Source organism: Oncorhynchus clarkii, chromosome 1, assembly GCF_045791955.1.
Source record: "Oncorhynchus clarkii lewisi isolate Uvic-CL-2024 chromosome 1, UVic_Ocla_1.0, whole genome shotgun sequence".
Taxonomy (NCBI): Eukaryota; Metazoa; Chordata; class Actinopteri; order Salmoniformes; family Salmonidae; genus Oncorhynchus; species Oncorhynchus clarkii.
Genome location: NC_092147.1, coordinates 77,972,763 through 77,984,781, shown reverse-complemented (window position 1 = coordinate 77,984,781; position 12,019 = coordinate 77,972,763). Strand labels below are relative to the sequence as shown.

The window sequence follows — 12,019 nt, the reverse complement described above, 5'->3', positions numbered from 1 at the left end:
GCCCATGATCCTCTAGGTTTATTCCCTTCTTATACTGTTTGTTTACTATGGCAATTATTCTGCTGAATTGATACGCGGGGATTATACTGGATGATTAGAAAGGGTTACTTTTAAGCATGTTTAATGCTCTGTTGTGATTCCTGGAAATTCAGGACATTTATTTTCTGTCTTGATGGTGTTATGGAACGTAGTGACTGGCCTTGGTTCAGAGTCTTGTTTTTATTTGTTTAATTCACAGTTTAGTGTGCAGTGTGTTTAGTTTCTGGAGAGAAACACACACACACACACACACACACACACACATACAACTAATCTTTGTGTTTGTTCTATGTGTGTGTTAGTGCATCTGATGTCTGTCTGCTCTGCTCCTTCATAGCAGACAGCCTCCTCTCAGAAGCACTATACTCTGGGACTGTGTGTTCCCACCGTATTTCTACAGCTGGGGGAAGCCAAGCGAAAGGAGGTCAAGTGCCTGTTCTGCAGGCTTATAAACACCCCCCCCCCCCTCCTTTATCCCCCTCTCATCCTTCCTCCTGCCCAGAGAGGGAGAGCTGAATGAAAGGGTTTACCCTGTCCTGACAACCCCCCCCCAGTCTGAGCGGCTCGCTCAGTGTGGCTCTCAGGAGATTGGCATGGTGGCAAACTGTATGCAGATGCCTCCCCCCCAAAAAGTCTCTGTGGATAAGAGAGTGTGACTGTCAGAGATGGGAAGAGATTGTGTGTGGCACTTGAGGTTATCCTGTCTAGGCCCTTGCAGCATGTGTGTCCATGTGTTTGTTTGTTTATCTTTGTTTGTGTCTGTGTGTGCACGTGTGTGTCTGCGCTCCAGTGTGTCTGTATTTGGTGAAGGGAGAGTTAGTTAGTCCCCAGGCCCCGCCTGTTCTTCCCCGCTAGAGCACAGCTGGTGAGTCCCACAGGGCTGTGAGTAAAGGGAACAGTCCTACATTCAGATTCACTTTCTGTTCCAAACAGTTCTCAGCTTTGCCAATAACAAAACCCACTTAATTTATTCCCCATACAACCACATTCAAAAATAATATTAGGTGGGTGCTTATATTTGTTCTATTTCACACATGTACAAGTGTGTATTATACGAATAAGTGGATTGGAAATGTGTTTTTGCATATCCCAACTCCCCCTGAGACACCCTCGGAGAGATGGTGACATCTGCTTTACTTAGAATCTAACCCTGAACACTGATCTATAGCTACACTGCTCAAAAAAATAAAGGGAACACTAAAATAACACATCCTAGATCTGAATGAATGAAATATTCTTATTAAATACTTTTTTCTTTACATAGTTGAATGTGCTGACAACAAAATCACACAAATATTATCAATGGAAATCAAATTTATCAACCCATGGAGGTCTGGATTTGGAGTGGCACTCAAAATTGATGTAAGGTCCTTAAAACAAGTCAAAATGAGGCTCAGTAGTGTGGTGTTCTCTGGCAAATGCCAAACGTCATGCACGGTGTTGGGCTGTAAGCACAACCCCCACCTGTGGACGTCGGGCCCTCATACCACCCTCATGGAGTCTGTTTCTGACCGTTTGAGCAGACACATGCACATTTGTGGCCTGCTGGAGGTAATTTTGCAGGGCTCTGGCAGTGCTCCTCCTGCTCCTCCTTGCACAAAGGCGGAGGTAGCGGTCCTGCTGCTGGGTTGTTGCCCTCCTACGGCCTCCTCCACGTCTCCTGATGTACTGGCCTGTCTCCTGGTAGCGCCTCCATGCTCTGGACACTATGCTGACAGACACAGCAAACCTTCTTGCCACAGCTCGCATTGATGTGCCATCCTGGATGAGCTGCACTACCTGAGCCACTTGTGTGGATTGTAGATTCCGTCTCATGCTACCACTAGAGTGAAAGCACCGCCAGCATTCAAAAGTGACCAAAACATCAGCCAGGAAGCATAGGAACTGAGAAGTGGTCTGTGGTCACCACCTGCAGAACCACTCCTTTATTGGGGGTGTCTTGCTAATTGCCTGTAATTTCCACCTGTTGTCTATTCCATTTGCACAACAGCATGTGACATTTGTCAGTCAGTGTTGCTTCCTAAGTGGACAGTATGTTCAGTACAGCTAATGGCCTCATTACCTTATGTAATCTTTATCGAGCTACCTAATATGAGCTCATCTAATGGCAGCTTCTGGTTTTGATGTTGTTAAATTAAGACACTTTGGTACTCCTGAGACATTCCACAGTCACAGACTGAGATCCACCCTGATGACAGGAGTTTATCCAAGCCAAGTCTGGTCAGAGACTGTTTATTCAACTCAGGGTTGGAGCAGGGGAAGATTTCACTACAACCTGGTGTGGAGCTCCTCAGAGGCCTGTTCTTGTACCCCTATTAATTTCTGACAGTCTACTTAAAGTGTGGAGTTCCAGCCTCTTTCTGCAGCCTCACATTACACAAGCCTATTAATTATTGGACAAAAGCCATGGGGGGGGGGGGTTCAGTAACACCACACTTTGAATAGGTGAGAATTGTTATATTGTTGATTACAGCTAGAGATATTCATGATTATGTTTTCTGAAGGCTTTGGCTTTTTATACACCAACTGTCAAGAGTAAACTAGTGAGAAACCTTTGCATAGAACCTGAAAACAACTTCAAAGGTGTGGTTATATGCATAGAAATACAATCTCATTCTATACCTTGACCATTATCAGAACACTATCTTACTAAATGAGTTGTGTACCATCTTCATTGTTTCACTGAATGGTGGAATGTTGATCTCTGAGGTCTGGTTTTCTTTCAAACAATTCTCCAATGTTTTTTTGTGGTCAGCCGAAAGTTTCTTAGTGAGTGCTGGTAGTCGGAGCTAGTTCAGGTTGTGGTTACTGACAGGTCAGTTTTGATGGGTCAACTATCTCAACAATTGTGTGCTTATGTCTGTGTGCTGAACTATATACCGTTTGTTGTCACTGACTTCTCCCTCCCTGGGCCACTAAGGTGTGTGTGTGTGCTCCCAGCTCTTTGTACCAGCCAGCCCTGAATGCGTGTTTCCCTGGTCTCACATTCACCCCCTGTGGTTGTCAGCACGGGCCCAAGGCCCAGACCAGCCGCCGCTTCCTTTGCACGGCTCCCATTTCCCCTGCCAGGTGTTTCTGTGTAGTCAGTCAATAAAGCTTTTAGTTTACATATGGAGCGATCTATTGTTTTAATGTGCCACGTTGACAGACACCCGAGATGCCCTGGTCGATGCATGTTTCTCTGCGCAATGACAGCCCACTGCTGCAGTTTGCAAATCTCTCCTTTCAGAGATACCGTGTGTGTAACCTGTGTCTATGCGCCAATGCGGTTAGGACCCAGCAGAGCCTGGCCCAGGGAAAGGTGATACACACCCGTGGCCCAAAGGCCCGTCAACTTTTGCTTATCCTCCGATAACCAGGCAGCACTTAATGCCGTTAATGGGCTTTGTTCCCTGGGGTGGAACTGGGGCCGGGAGGTGGGGCTAGGGGCTGAGGTTGGGGGGGGCACAGGGAACAGTCAGCCAATCAGACTGCTTTGGGCTTCTGCTCTGCAGACAACATTAAATATGCAGCTCCTGAGTCATATTCCTCCACTGCGCTCCTTCCCTTTTATAATCTCCCATTGATCAGGGTTGAAATCATACTCCAGTGACCTTAATCTGCACACATTATGCTCCATGTATTGGGTTCAACTCTGGAGGGAGCAGGTCCACCGGGCCTCCTCTGGGTTATGACTACTTTTACTGCTCCATGCCGGACAACTGCTCTATGCCAGACAGCTGACCAAACCGGCTCCGCGCACCAGAGGCAAAATACCAAAACTAACTAAGCCAACTACATTAATTTGGGGACAGGTCGAAATGCATAAAAACATCCCTGGACAGTTAGCTAGCTTATTGTTGCTAGCTAATTTGTACTGGGAGAAAAACATTGGGTTATTATTACCTGAAATGCGTAATGTCTTTTTTTTGTAGAATATTTACCCTTTAAAAATATATATATTTATTTTCTTTCACACAAAATTGTGAACGATGGCAGACCAAAGGGAGGGTGGTGCCGCTTCTCCTCTAGATGCTGTTAATTTATCTAAAACGTCAGGTGTATGCTGATGGTTATTGCCACGATTGTCAGTCATGTAGCTGCTGTACTGATAATCTCACTGCGTCCTTGCTGGGATGACACAAGCCGTCTACTGTCAGGGAATGCCGACACCCCAGACAAACACATTGGTTCATCGTTCCACGGGAACGGACAGTACACAGCGTACCATCATGTTCTGAATAATGGCCAAATCTACTTTGCTCCCTATTTGACTGAATCGCTTAGGAGTAACAAACACAAGTCTAACATCTATCGGAAACTGCTAAACTACCTGTTCACTACCCTCCTGTTCTCCGGGGATGTGCAACTCAACCCTGGGCCTAACATCACCGAGCCATCGATACTCAGTGTAGTGGGGAGCAGTGGATGGCCGCGGAGGCGGGTGATTGCTATGCTCCCATGGTTTCTCTCGAGGCACCCAGCTCGAAGATGAAATGTAACTCTCCAAACATATCCAAGTCGCTATATGCGATCCTTGACTCTGCTCTCGGCACGCAAGCTGTTTTAATTAGTTCCCTGCATCCAGTGCAAGCGGAAGGGATAGTTAATTGCACCACCGAACTGCCCCTAATCAAAATGGCCTAAACCCAGCTTCCAGAAAACAGCGAAAATTTTACTATTTTCAATGTCATTCACACTCGAGTCATCTGGGACCCACGAGCTAAGCCCGAGGGACTACTAGGGGGCATTTGAACATTCGCGGTGTCATTCCAGGAAGTGATCAGAGACATGGCTCCATAAAAACTCTCCATCAGCTGCTTTGATTGTGCCTGGCTACAATGTTTTCAAGAGAAACAGGATTGAAGGAGGATGAGGGGGTCTGATGATTTACATTAAAGAACATATCCGATGTAAACTAATTGAGTGGTCATGTGATAATGAACTAGAATTTATTGGCCCAAATGCTACTGTCTCCCCAAATGTCTTTTACCCTTATTGGAATGTATAGACCACCTTCCACCAAACGTGTGTTCTTTGATCAATTTAATAACATGCTTAAGGAATGTTATTTTGGGAAAGAGGTCATCTTAATGGGAGATTTTAACATTCATTATCAAGACCAGATTTGTAGCAAAACCCTCAAACGATCACGAATACCTTTGACCTTACACAGCTAGTGTAAGGTCAAAGGTTGATCTGGTGTTCAGTAATAAACCAGAGAGAGTTACTAAATCATTCAAAATGGTTACTGGCCTGTCTGATCATAATCTGACACTTATAGCCATAAAGCTTTCCAAGAACAGGTTTAACCTCTACTGTTAGAAAGCCTGATCAGCTCAGAACACCTAAGAGTGATTTCAATTATTTTGAAAATGCAATTAAGGGAATTACCTGGAATGATCCCTTGTTCTATACAGGTGTGGAAGCTGATAGTCAGGTTTTTCTAACCACAATCAGGACTACAATAAATGGCTTCCTAAAGAAAATAAAATCATCTAAACCTGGCCAAAAGACTACTCTTCCTTGGCTAAATGGAGAAATAATGGAGACGGATGAAAGAATGAGATTATGCTCTAAAGCCTTAAAGTCCAAATTAGAGTATGACTTAGATTTACCATGTTGAGAAATAAGGTGATGAAAGAAATGAGATTGGCCAAGGCAAACAGTTTTTATCAACATGATTGTTGAAGCAAATTGATCTGGGAGAAGATAATAATTAACCAGTATGGCTACCACAGCATTCTGCAGCAATACACCATCCCATCTGGTTTGCCCTTAGTCCCAATATATTTTTCAACAGGACAATGACCCAACACATCTCCAGGCTGTGTAAGGGCTATTTGACCAAAGCATCAGATTACATAGCCTCCACAATCACCCGACCTCAACCCAATTGACATGGTTTTGGGTGAGTTGGGCCGCAGGGTGAAGGAAAAGCAGCCAACAAGTGTTCAGGCATATGTGGGAACTCCTTCAAGACTGTTTGGAAAAGCATTCCAGGTGAAGCTGATTGAGAGAATGCCAAGCGTATGCAAAGCTGCCATCAAGGCAAAGGTTGGCTACTTTGAAGAATCTGAAATATGTTTTGATTTGTTGAACACTTTTGTTTTTTGGTTACTACATGATTCCATATGTGTTATAGTTTTTATGTCTTCACTATTATTCTACATTGTAGAAAATAGTGAAAATAAAGAGAAACTCTTGAATGAGTAGGTGTGTCTAAAATTTTGACTGGTAATGTATGTGCATGCAAAGAGCAAATGACACGCTGCACAAGAACTCACTACTGTAATGGTCCAGGTTACAAAGTGACTCATGTTTGTGTTTTTTAAAATGTATTTTTAATTTTTTACATTGAGACAGTCTGCATGTTGTTCACAAAAAGGGCAACTGAAGCTACTGAGCCAGATGTCTGTATCAGAAGAGAATCTCCAGGTGGTACCCAATCTTAAGTGCCTTGGCATCATACTTAATTCAACCCTCTTTTTTTAAAGCAGGTGAAAAGGGTAACTAAAATACCCAAGTTCAACCTAGCTAATTTCCGATTCATATGAAATTGACTATAGGTAGCAAAACTGTACTTCAATGCTATTATACTCCCCCACTTAACATACTGCTTGACTAGTTGGGCCCAAGCTTGCTGTTCAACATTAAAACCCATTCAGTCTGTCTACAAACAGGCTCTCAAAGTGATTGATGGAAAGCCCAGTAGCCATCATCACTGTTACATCCTCAGAAAGCATGAACTTCTGAGTTGGGAAAATCTTGTGCAATACACAGACACACGTCTTGTATTCAAGATCCTACATGGTCTGGCTCCCCCTCTACTTAGTACTTTTGTTAAACAGAGAATCCACACCCATGGCAGCAGATCTGCAAGGTCTGCCATGAGAGTTGACTGTATTGCTGCTTTCCATGTTGTCTGTACCTTGTGAGGTGTGGAAACACTTTGTTGCTTTTTGTGCTTTTGCTCTGTCTGCATGCTACTTGTTGCTTGTCCTATGTTTCTCTGTCTGCATGCTACATGTTGCTTGTCCTATGTTTCTCTGTCTGCATGCTACATGTTGCTTGTCCTATGTTTCTCTGTCTGCATGCTACATGTTACTTGTCCTATGTTTCTCTGTCTGCATGCTACTTGTTGCTTGTCCTATGTTTCTCTGTCTGCATGCTACATGTTACTTGTCCTATGTTTCTCTGTCTGCATGCTACTTGTTGCTTGTCCTATGTTTCTCTGTCTGCATGCTACATGTTGCTTGTCCTATGTTTCTCTGTCTGCATGCTACATGTTACTTGTCCTATGTTTCTCTGTCTGCATGCTACTTGTTGCTTGTCCTATGTTTCTCTGTCTGCATGCTACATGTTGCTTGTCCTATGTTTCTCTGTCTGCATGCTACATGTTGCTTGTCCTATGTTTCTCTGTCTGCATGCTACTTGTTGCTTGTCCTATGTTTCTCTGTCTGCATGCTACATGTTGCTTGTCCTATGTTTCTCTGTCTGCATGCTACTTGTTGCTTGTCCTATGTTTCTCTGTCTGCATGCTACATGTTGCTTGTCCTATGTCTCTGTCTGCATGCTACTTGTTGCTTGTCCTATGTTTCTCTGTCTGCATGCTACTTGTTGCTTGTCCTATGTTTCTCTGTCTGCATGCTACATGTTGCTTGTCCTATGTCTCTGTCTGCATGCTACTTGTTGCTTGTCCTATGTTTCTCTGTCTGCATGCTACTTGTTGCTTGTCCTATGTTTCTCTGTCTGTCTGCATGCTACATGTTGCTTGTCCTATGTCTCTCTGTCTGCATGCTACATGTTGCTTGGCCTATGTTGCTCTGAATGTGCTCACTGCTCATTGTTTGTCTGTATTGTAATTGTTTTTAATAACCTACCCCAGGACTGTGGTTGAAAATTAGCCAGCTGGCTAAAACCGGCACTTTTAGTGAAATGTTGATTAATGTGCACTGTCCTTGATGATAAAAAATATATTAATAAACTGATAAAAAGGGGAAACCTAGTTATTTTTTATTTTCTTTGATTCATCTCTCATTCATCCTCCTGTGGATTTTATATGGCGGTTGGTAACCAACTTAAGGTGCATTACTGCCTCCAGCTGGACTGGAGTGTGGACCTCCCATCTTTTAATCACCTACGTGGGTATATGCTTGTAAAAACCAATGAGTAGATAAAGAGACGGGGCCAAGTTATATTTTAGCGCCTGGCTATGCAAACGCTAGCAAGCAGTTTGAATGAAATTATTGATTAACATGTATATGTCTATTAATTTTTTCAACATGGCCGGTTTGGTCAGCATGTTAGCATTAAAATGACGACACACTGCATCTGTCCTAACAGATGCAGTGTGTGGTGAATACACTGTGTGGTGGATGTAAAAACACTGAGCTGATGTTTCCTGATGACAAATATCATCCTGTTTTGTTTTGGTAAACATTGTCAATCTTCTAATCGTTGAGAGTGAATAGCCAATGCTCTGCTCCAGGGCTTATCCGACTTTATCATTAATTTACCAATGGTCCAGTCTAGCCTGTGTCCTCCCTGATGTTATAGTACATTCACATGATTCACACCTAAAGATGAGACACCTGTACCACCACAGTGGATTTATAGGATTGGGTCACGGTTGAAAGGCCATATGGGATAATGACTGTATAAAATAAATTATTTAAATACTGAACTATATTGTATGATCCAAAAAAATGAAATTTCATGATGATACAATTTCTCAGCAAAAAATCCCCATAACATCAAAGAGCCACCACCATATTTTACAGTGGGTATGGGGTTCTTTTCTGCTCATGCATTCTCATTTTGGCAACAAACCCTCCACAGGTATGCCTGGCCAAAGAGCTCTACATGAGAATACATAAGCAGAAAAGAACCTTCTGTAAAATAAGGTGGTGGACCTTTGATGTTATGGGGCTATTCTGCTTGTGCTGGTCCTGGGGAATTTTTGTCAACAACCTGGTTGCATCTGCCAGGAGGCTGAAACTTGGCTGCAAGTAGACCTTCCAGCAAGACCATAACCCTAAGCACACCTCAAAATCCACAAAGAAATGGTTAGTTTGCCACAAAATCAACATTTTGTAATGGCTATCTCAGTCTCTGGACTCCCTTTGAAATCCTTTGGTTTAATATTAGAGGGCAGTCCATAAGTGCAGACGAAGGATATGGAAAGATTCTGTATGTAGGAAGATCCTTTCCAATGGGTTCTCCAGTTAGCATAAAACATTTTAGAACAAGGCTTAGTGTCGTTAACCTCACAAGGTAAGGTATTGAAAACAGGGGTGTCAATAATTTTGACCTCTACTTTTTTGAGAAATTATAATTACTAGTTAACTATCTTTCTCTGAGCAATTGTATTAGTATATCATTTAATATTATTTTCATACATTCTAGCTCAGTATTTGAATTATTTATTTTAGTCATCTTTGCTCATTTTTATCAAGGGTATCAATCATTTCTGACCCCACTGTATATTCCTGTGTGCTCTGGCGGTGATGCAGAGTGCTGAGCCGTGACCATGGTGGCGTGGTAGGTACAGCACAAACCAAGCTCAATCAGTCCGATAGATCCCCTGGGCCAACGGCTAATGGTCGGTCGGCGTGTATCCTGAATTACATCACCTCAGTTTGGCCAACATGGTAGAGCAGTGTGAAAACAAAATGTTCTTCTCCATGCAAAGCTTTGCTAATCTCCTCCATCATATCCAGCTTACATAAAGCTGGGTTTGCAGTCCGGCGGATATCACTCTGCCTCCACCTTTGTTGCCTCCTGGTCCTCTAGCCTACTGCTGCTCTGCTCTACACTGCCCCCTAGAGCTGGGGAGTTTGACTATGAGAATGGCACGGCACTACTCCCTGTGTTTTAAAGTCTAGATACATTGGGAAGCAGTAGGAGGCTTGATACTGGGTCAGGCTTGCTCATTGAATCTATTAACAATGACAGGCTGTGTCTGTGTATATGCGTGGGAGTTGGCATCTTAGCTCAGACACGACAGCTACACTGTCATCTCTACTGGACAGGAATGGCACAGTTTTGGGGGAGGGAATCCTTGGCAACCAAAGGATATTTATATTTTTGTCTGTGAAATGGCTGGTACACTAAGGTTGTATTGCAGCTGATTTATCATCATAGAACATTTGTCTTGTTGATTGACAGTAGGGCAGGTTCAATTACGGTTCATCTCATCAATATAGTCTATATGAATTAAACTGGTGTATTGCCGCTATCCCCTTCATACATGTTACAATGACTTTTACAGAGCAAAAAAGTGATTTCTTAATTTCTATTAGAATCAATTCAAGTAATATATAGCACTCACTGATCATGTTTTTCTCTGTCATTTCAGCCTTAACAGCATACACATACCTCACCGTCTTCGATCTCTTCAGGTGAGTAAATGGGCATCCTGGGGAGCATCATGTTTTATCAGCACTGTCTAAAGGAAGTTTTATACTAAGCTAAATATTGTACCTAACACTTGTGTTGAGCTCTTTTTACTAGAGTGCAATTGTTTGTGTTGAGGTGTTGTTAGTCATGATGATTTACAGTTCCCGTCAAAAGTTTGGACACCTACTCATTCAGGGGTTTTGTAAATGTTGTACTATTTTCTACATTGTAGAATGAAGACATCAAAACTATTAAATAACACATGGAATCATATAATAACCCCCAAAAATTGTTATACAAATCAAAATATATTCTTCAAAGTAGCCACCCTTTGCCTTGACGAAAGCTTTTTTGGTTACTATATGATTCCATATGTGTTATTTCATAGTTTTGATGTCTTTGCTATTATTCTACAATGTAGAAAATAGTAAGAATAAAGAAAAACCCTTGAATGAGTAGGTGTGTCCAAACTTTTGACTGGTAATGTATGTGTACCTGTTGGCCTACAGTCTGATCACCTGTCTGCTGAGTTCCTGGGTGGCCATGAAGAAGCCTAGTCAGCTCTTCTCGTTTGGGTATGTCCATTAGCATACTGATTCTACAGTAGCCTGTTTTCTAAAATGATGACCTCCACTGTTATTATTTATTTAAAAATGGAGTCATTTGATGATCATGTTTCCATTGACTTGTATTGATTTATTAATGTCTACTGGATTTTTTTGGTGTATGCTTTAATGTACTGTATGTGATACAACACTTCCATTCCCACACATCTTAGGCTGTTTAAAGAGGCGCTAAACTTACAAATTCCCTCCTGGGCATTTCCGGTACTCATCAAGAAAAATTAGAATTGTGTGGTTCAATGTGGGTGTTATGTTCGCTATATCATATCCTGGCAGTAATGTTTGTCCCCCAGTCACCATACCGAATTGCTTAGCAACCGGGAGAGGCAGCAGGACATCGTGAACATGATTGGTCAGGGAATACTGCATTTCCTGCTTTCTAGATGTAGTTGTCTTTGATAAATTTGGTGTTTGTGATTCTAACGTTAGTTCATGAATGAATACCCAAGCCGTTTTTAAAAAGCAACTTGTTTTTTCAACATAACATTTTCTTGTGTATGGATTGTTGTTTAAACAAGTTTGAGGTGCTGCATACTAATGTTTAGTTTGGATGTCTATAAATTGAATGCGCGGGTTGATTCTGGTGAGCGATTGGATAGTGTGCTCTGCAGCATACTGGGCATCTGTGATCTGGATGATTTGATTACTGCCAGGCAGGATTAGACTGTGCCAGGCTTTGGTCCTGTGTGGGCAGGATTGAAATCAGAACCCAACCATGATGTAAGTGACATCTTCAGTTACACATCTCACAAAACCCAGTTTTGGAATATACTGACTTTATGACCAAAACTATCCTACTTAGACTTTTTGGTAAATTTTGGCACTGGAATAAATGTTTGACACACCCCTGTGAAAAAAATATATAATTAACATAATAAAACAATTTCCATCTATATCTGCCTGTTTTAGCTAGAGACCTGTTTTTTTGGCATGTGCTGCGTCTCTATCTACTGCGTCCTCCTTCCGCGTCTGCGGTG

The 12,019-nt window shown here is 42.3% G+C and overlaps 1 protein-coding gene across 1 annotated transcript in view; it reads left to right on the top strand.

Moving 5' to 3' along the window:
* LOC139412810 (zinc transporter 6-like) overlaps window positions 1-12,019 on the top strand; it is a 75,227-nt gene that overhangs the window by 18,292 nt on the left and 44,916 nt on the right. Inside the window, exons 5-6 of the mRNA XM_071159540.1 lie at window positions 10,379-10,421; window positions 10,929-10,994. Of these exons, the coding sequence (XP_071015641.1) occupies window positions 10,379-10,421; window positions 10,929-10,994 (109 nt within the window). The remainder of the gene's footprint in view (window positions 1-10,378; window positions 10,422-10,928; window positions 10,995-12,019) is intronic.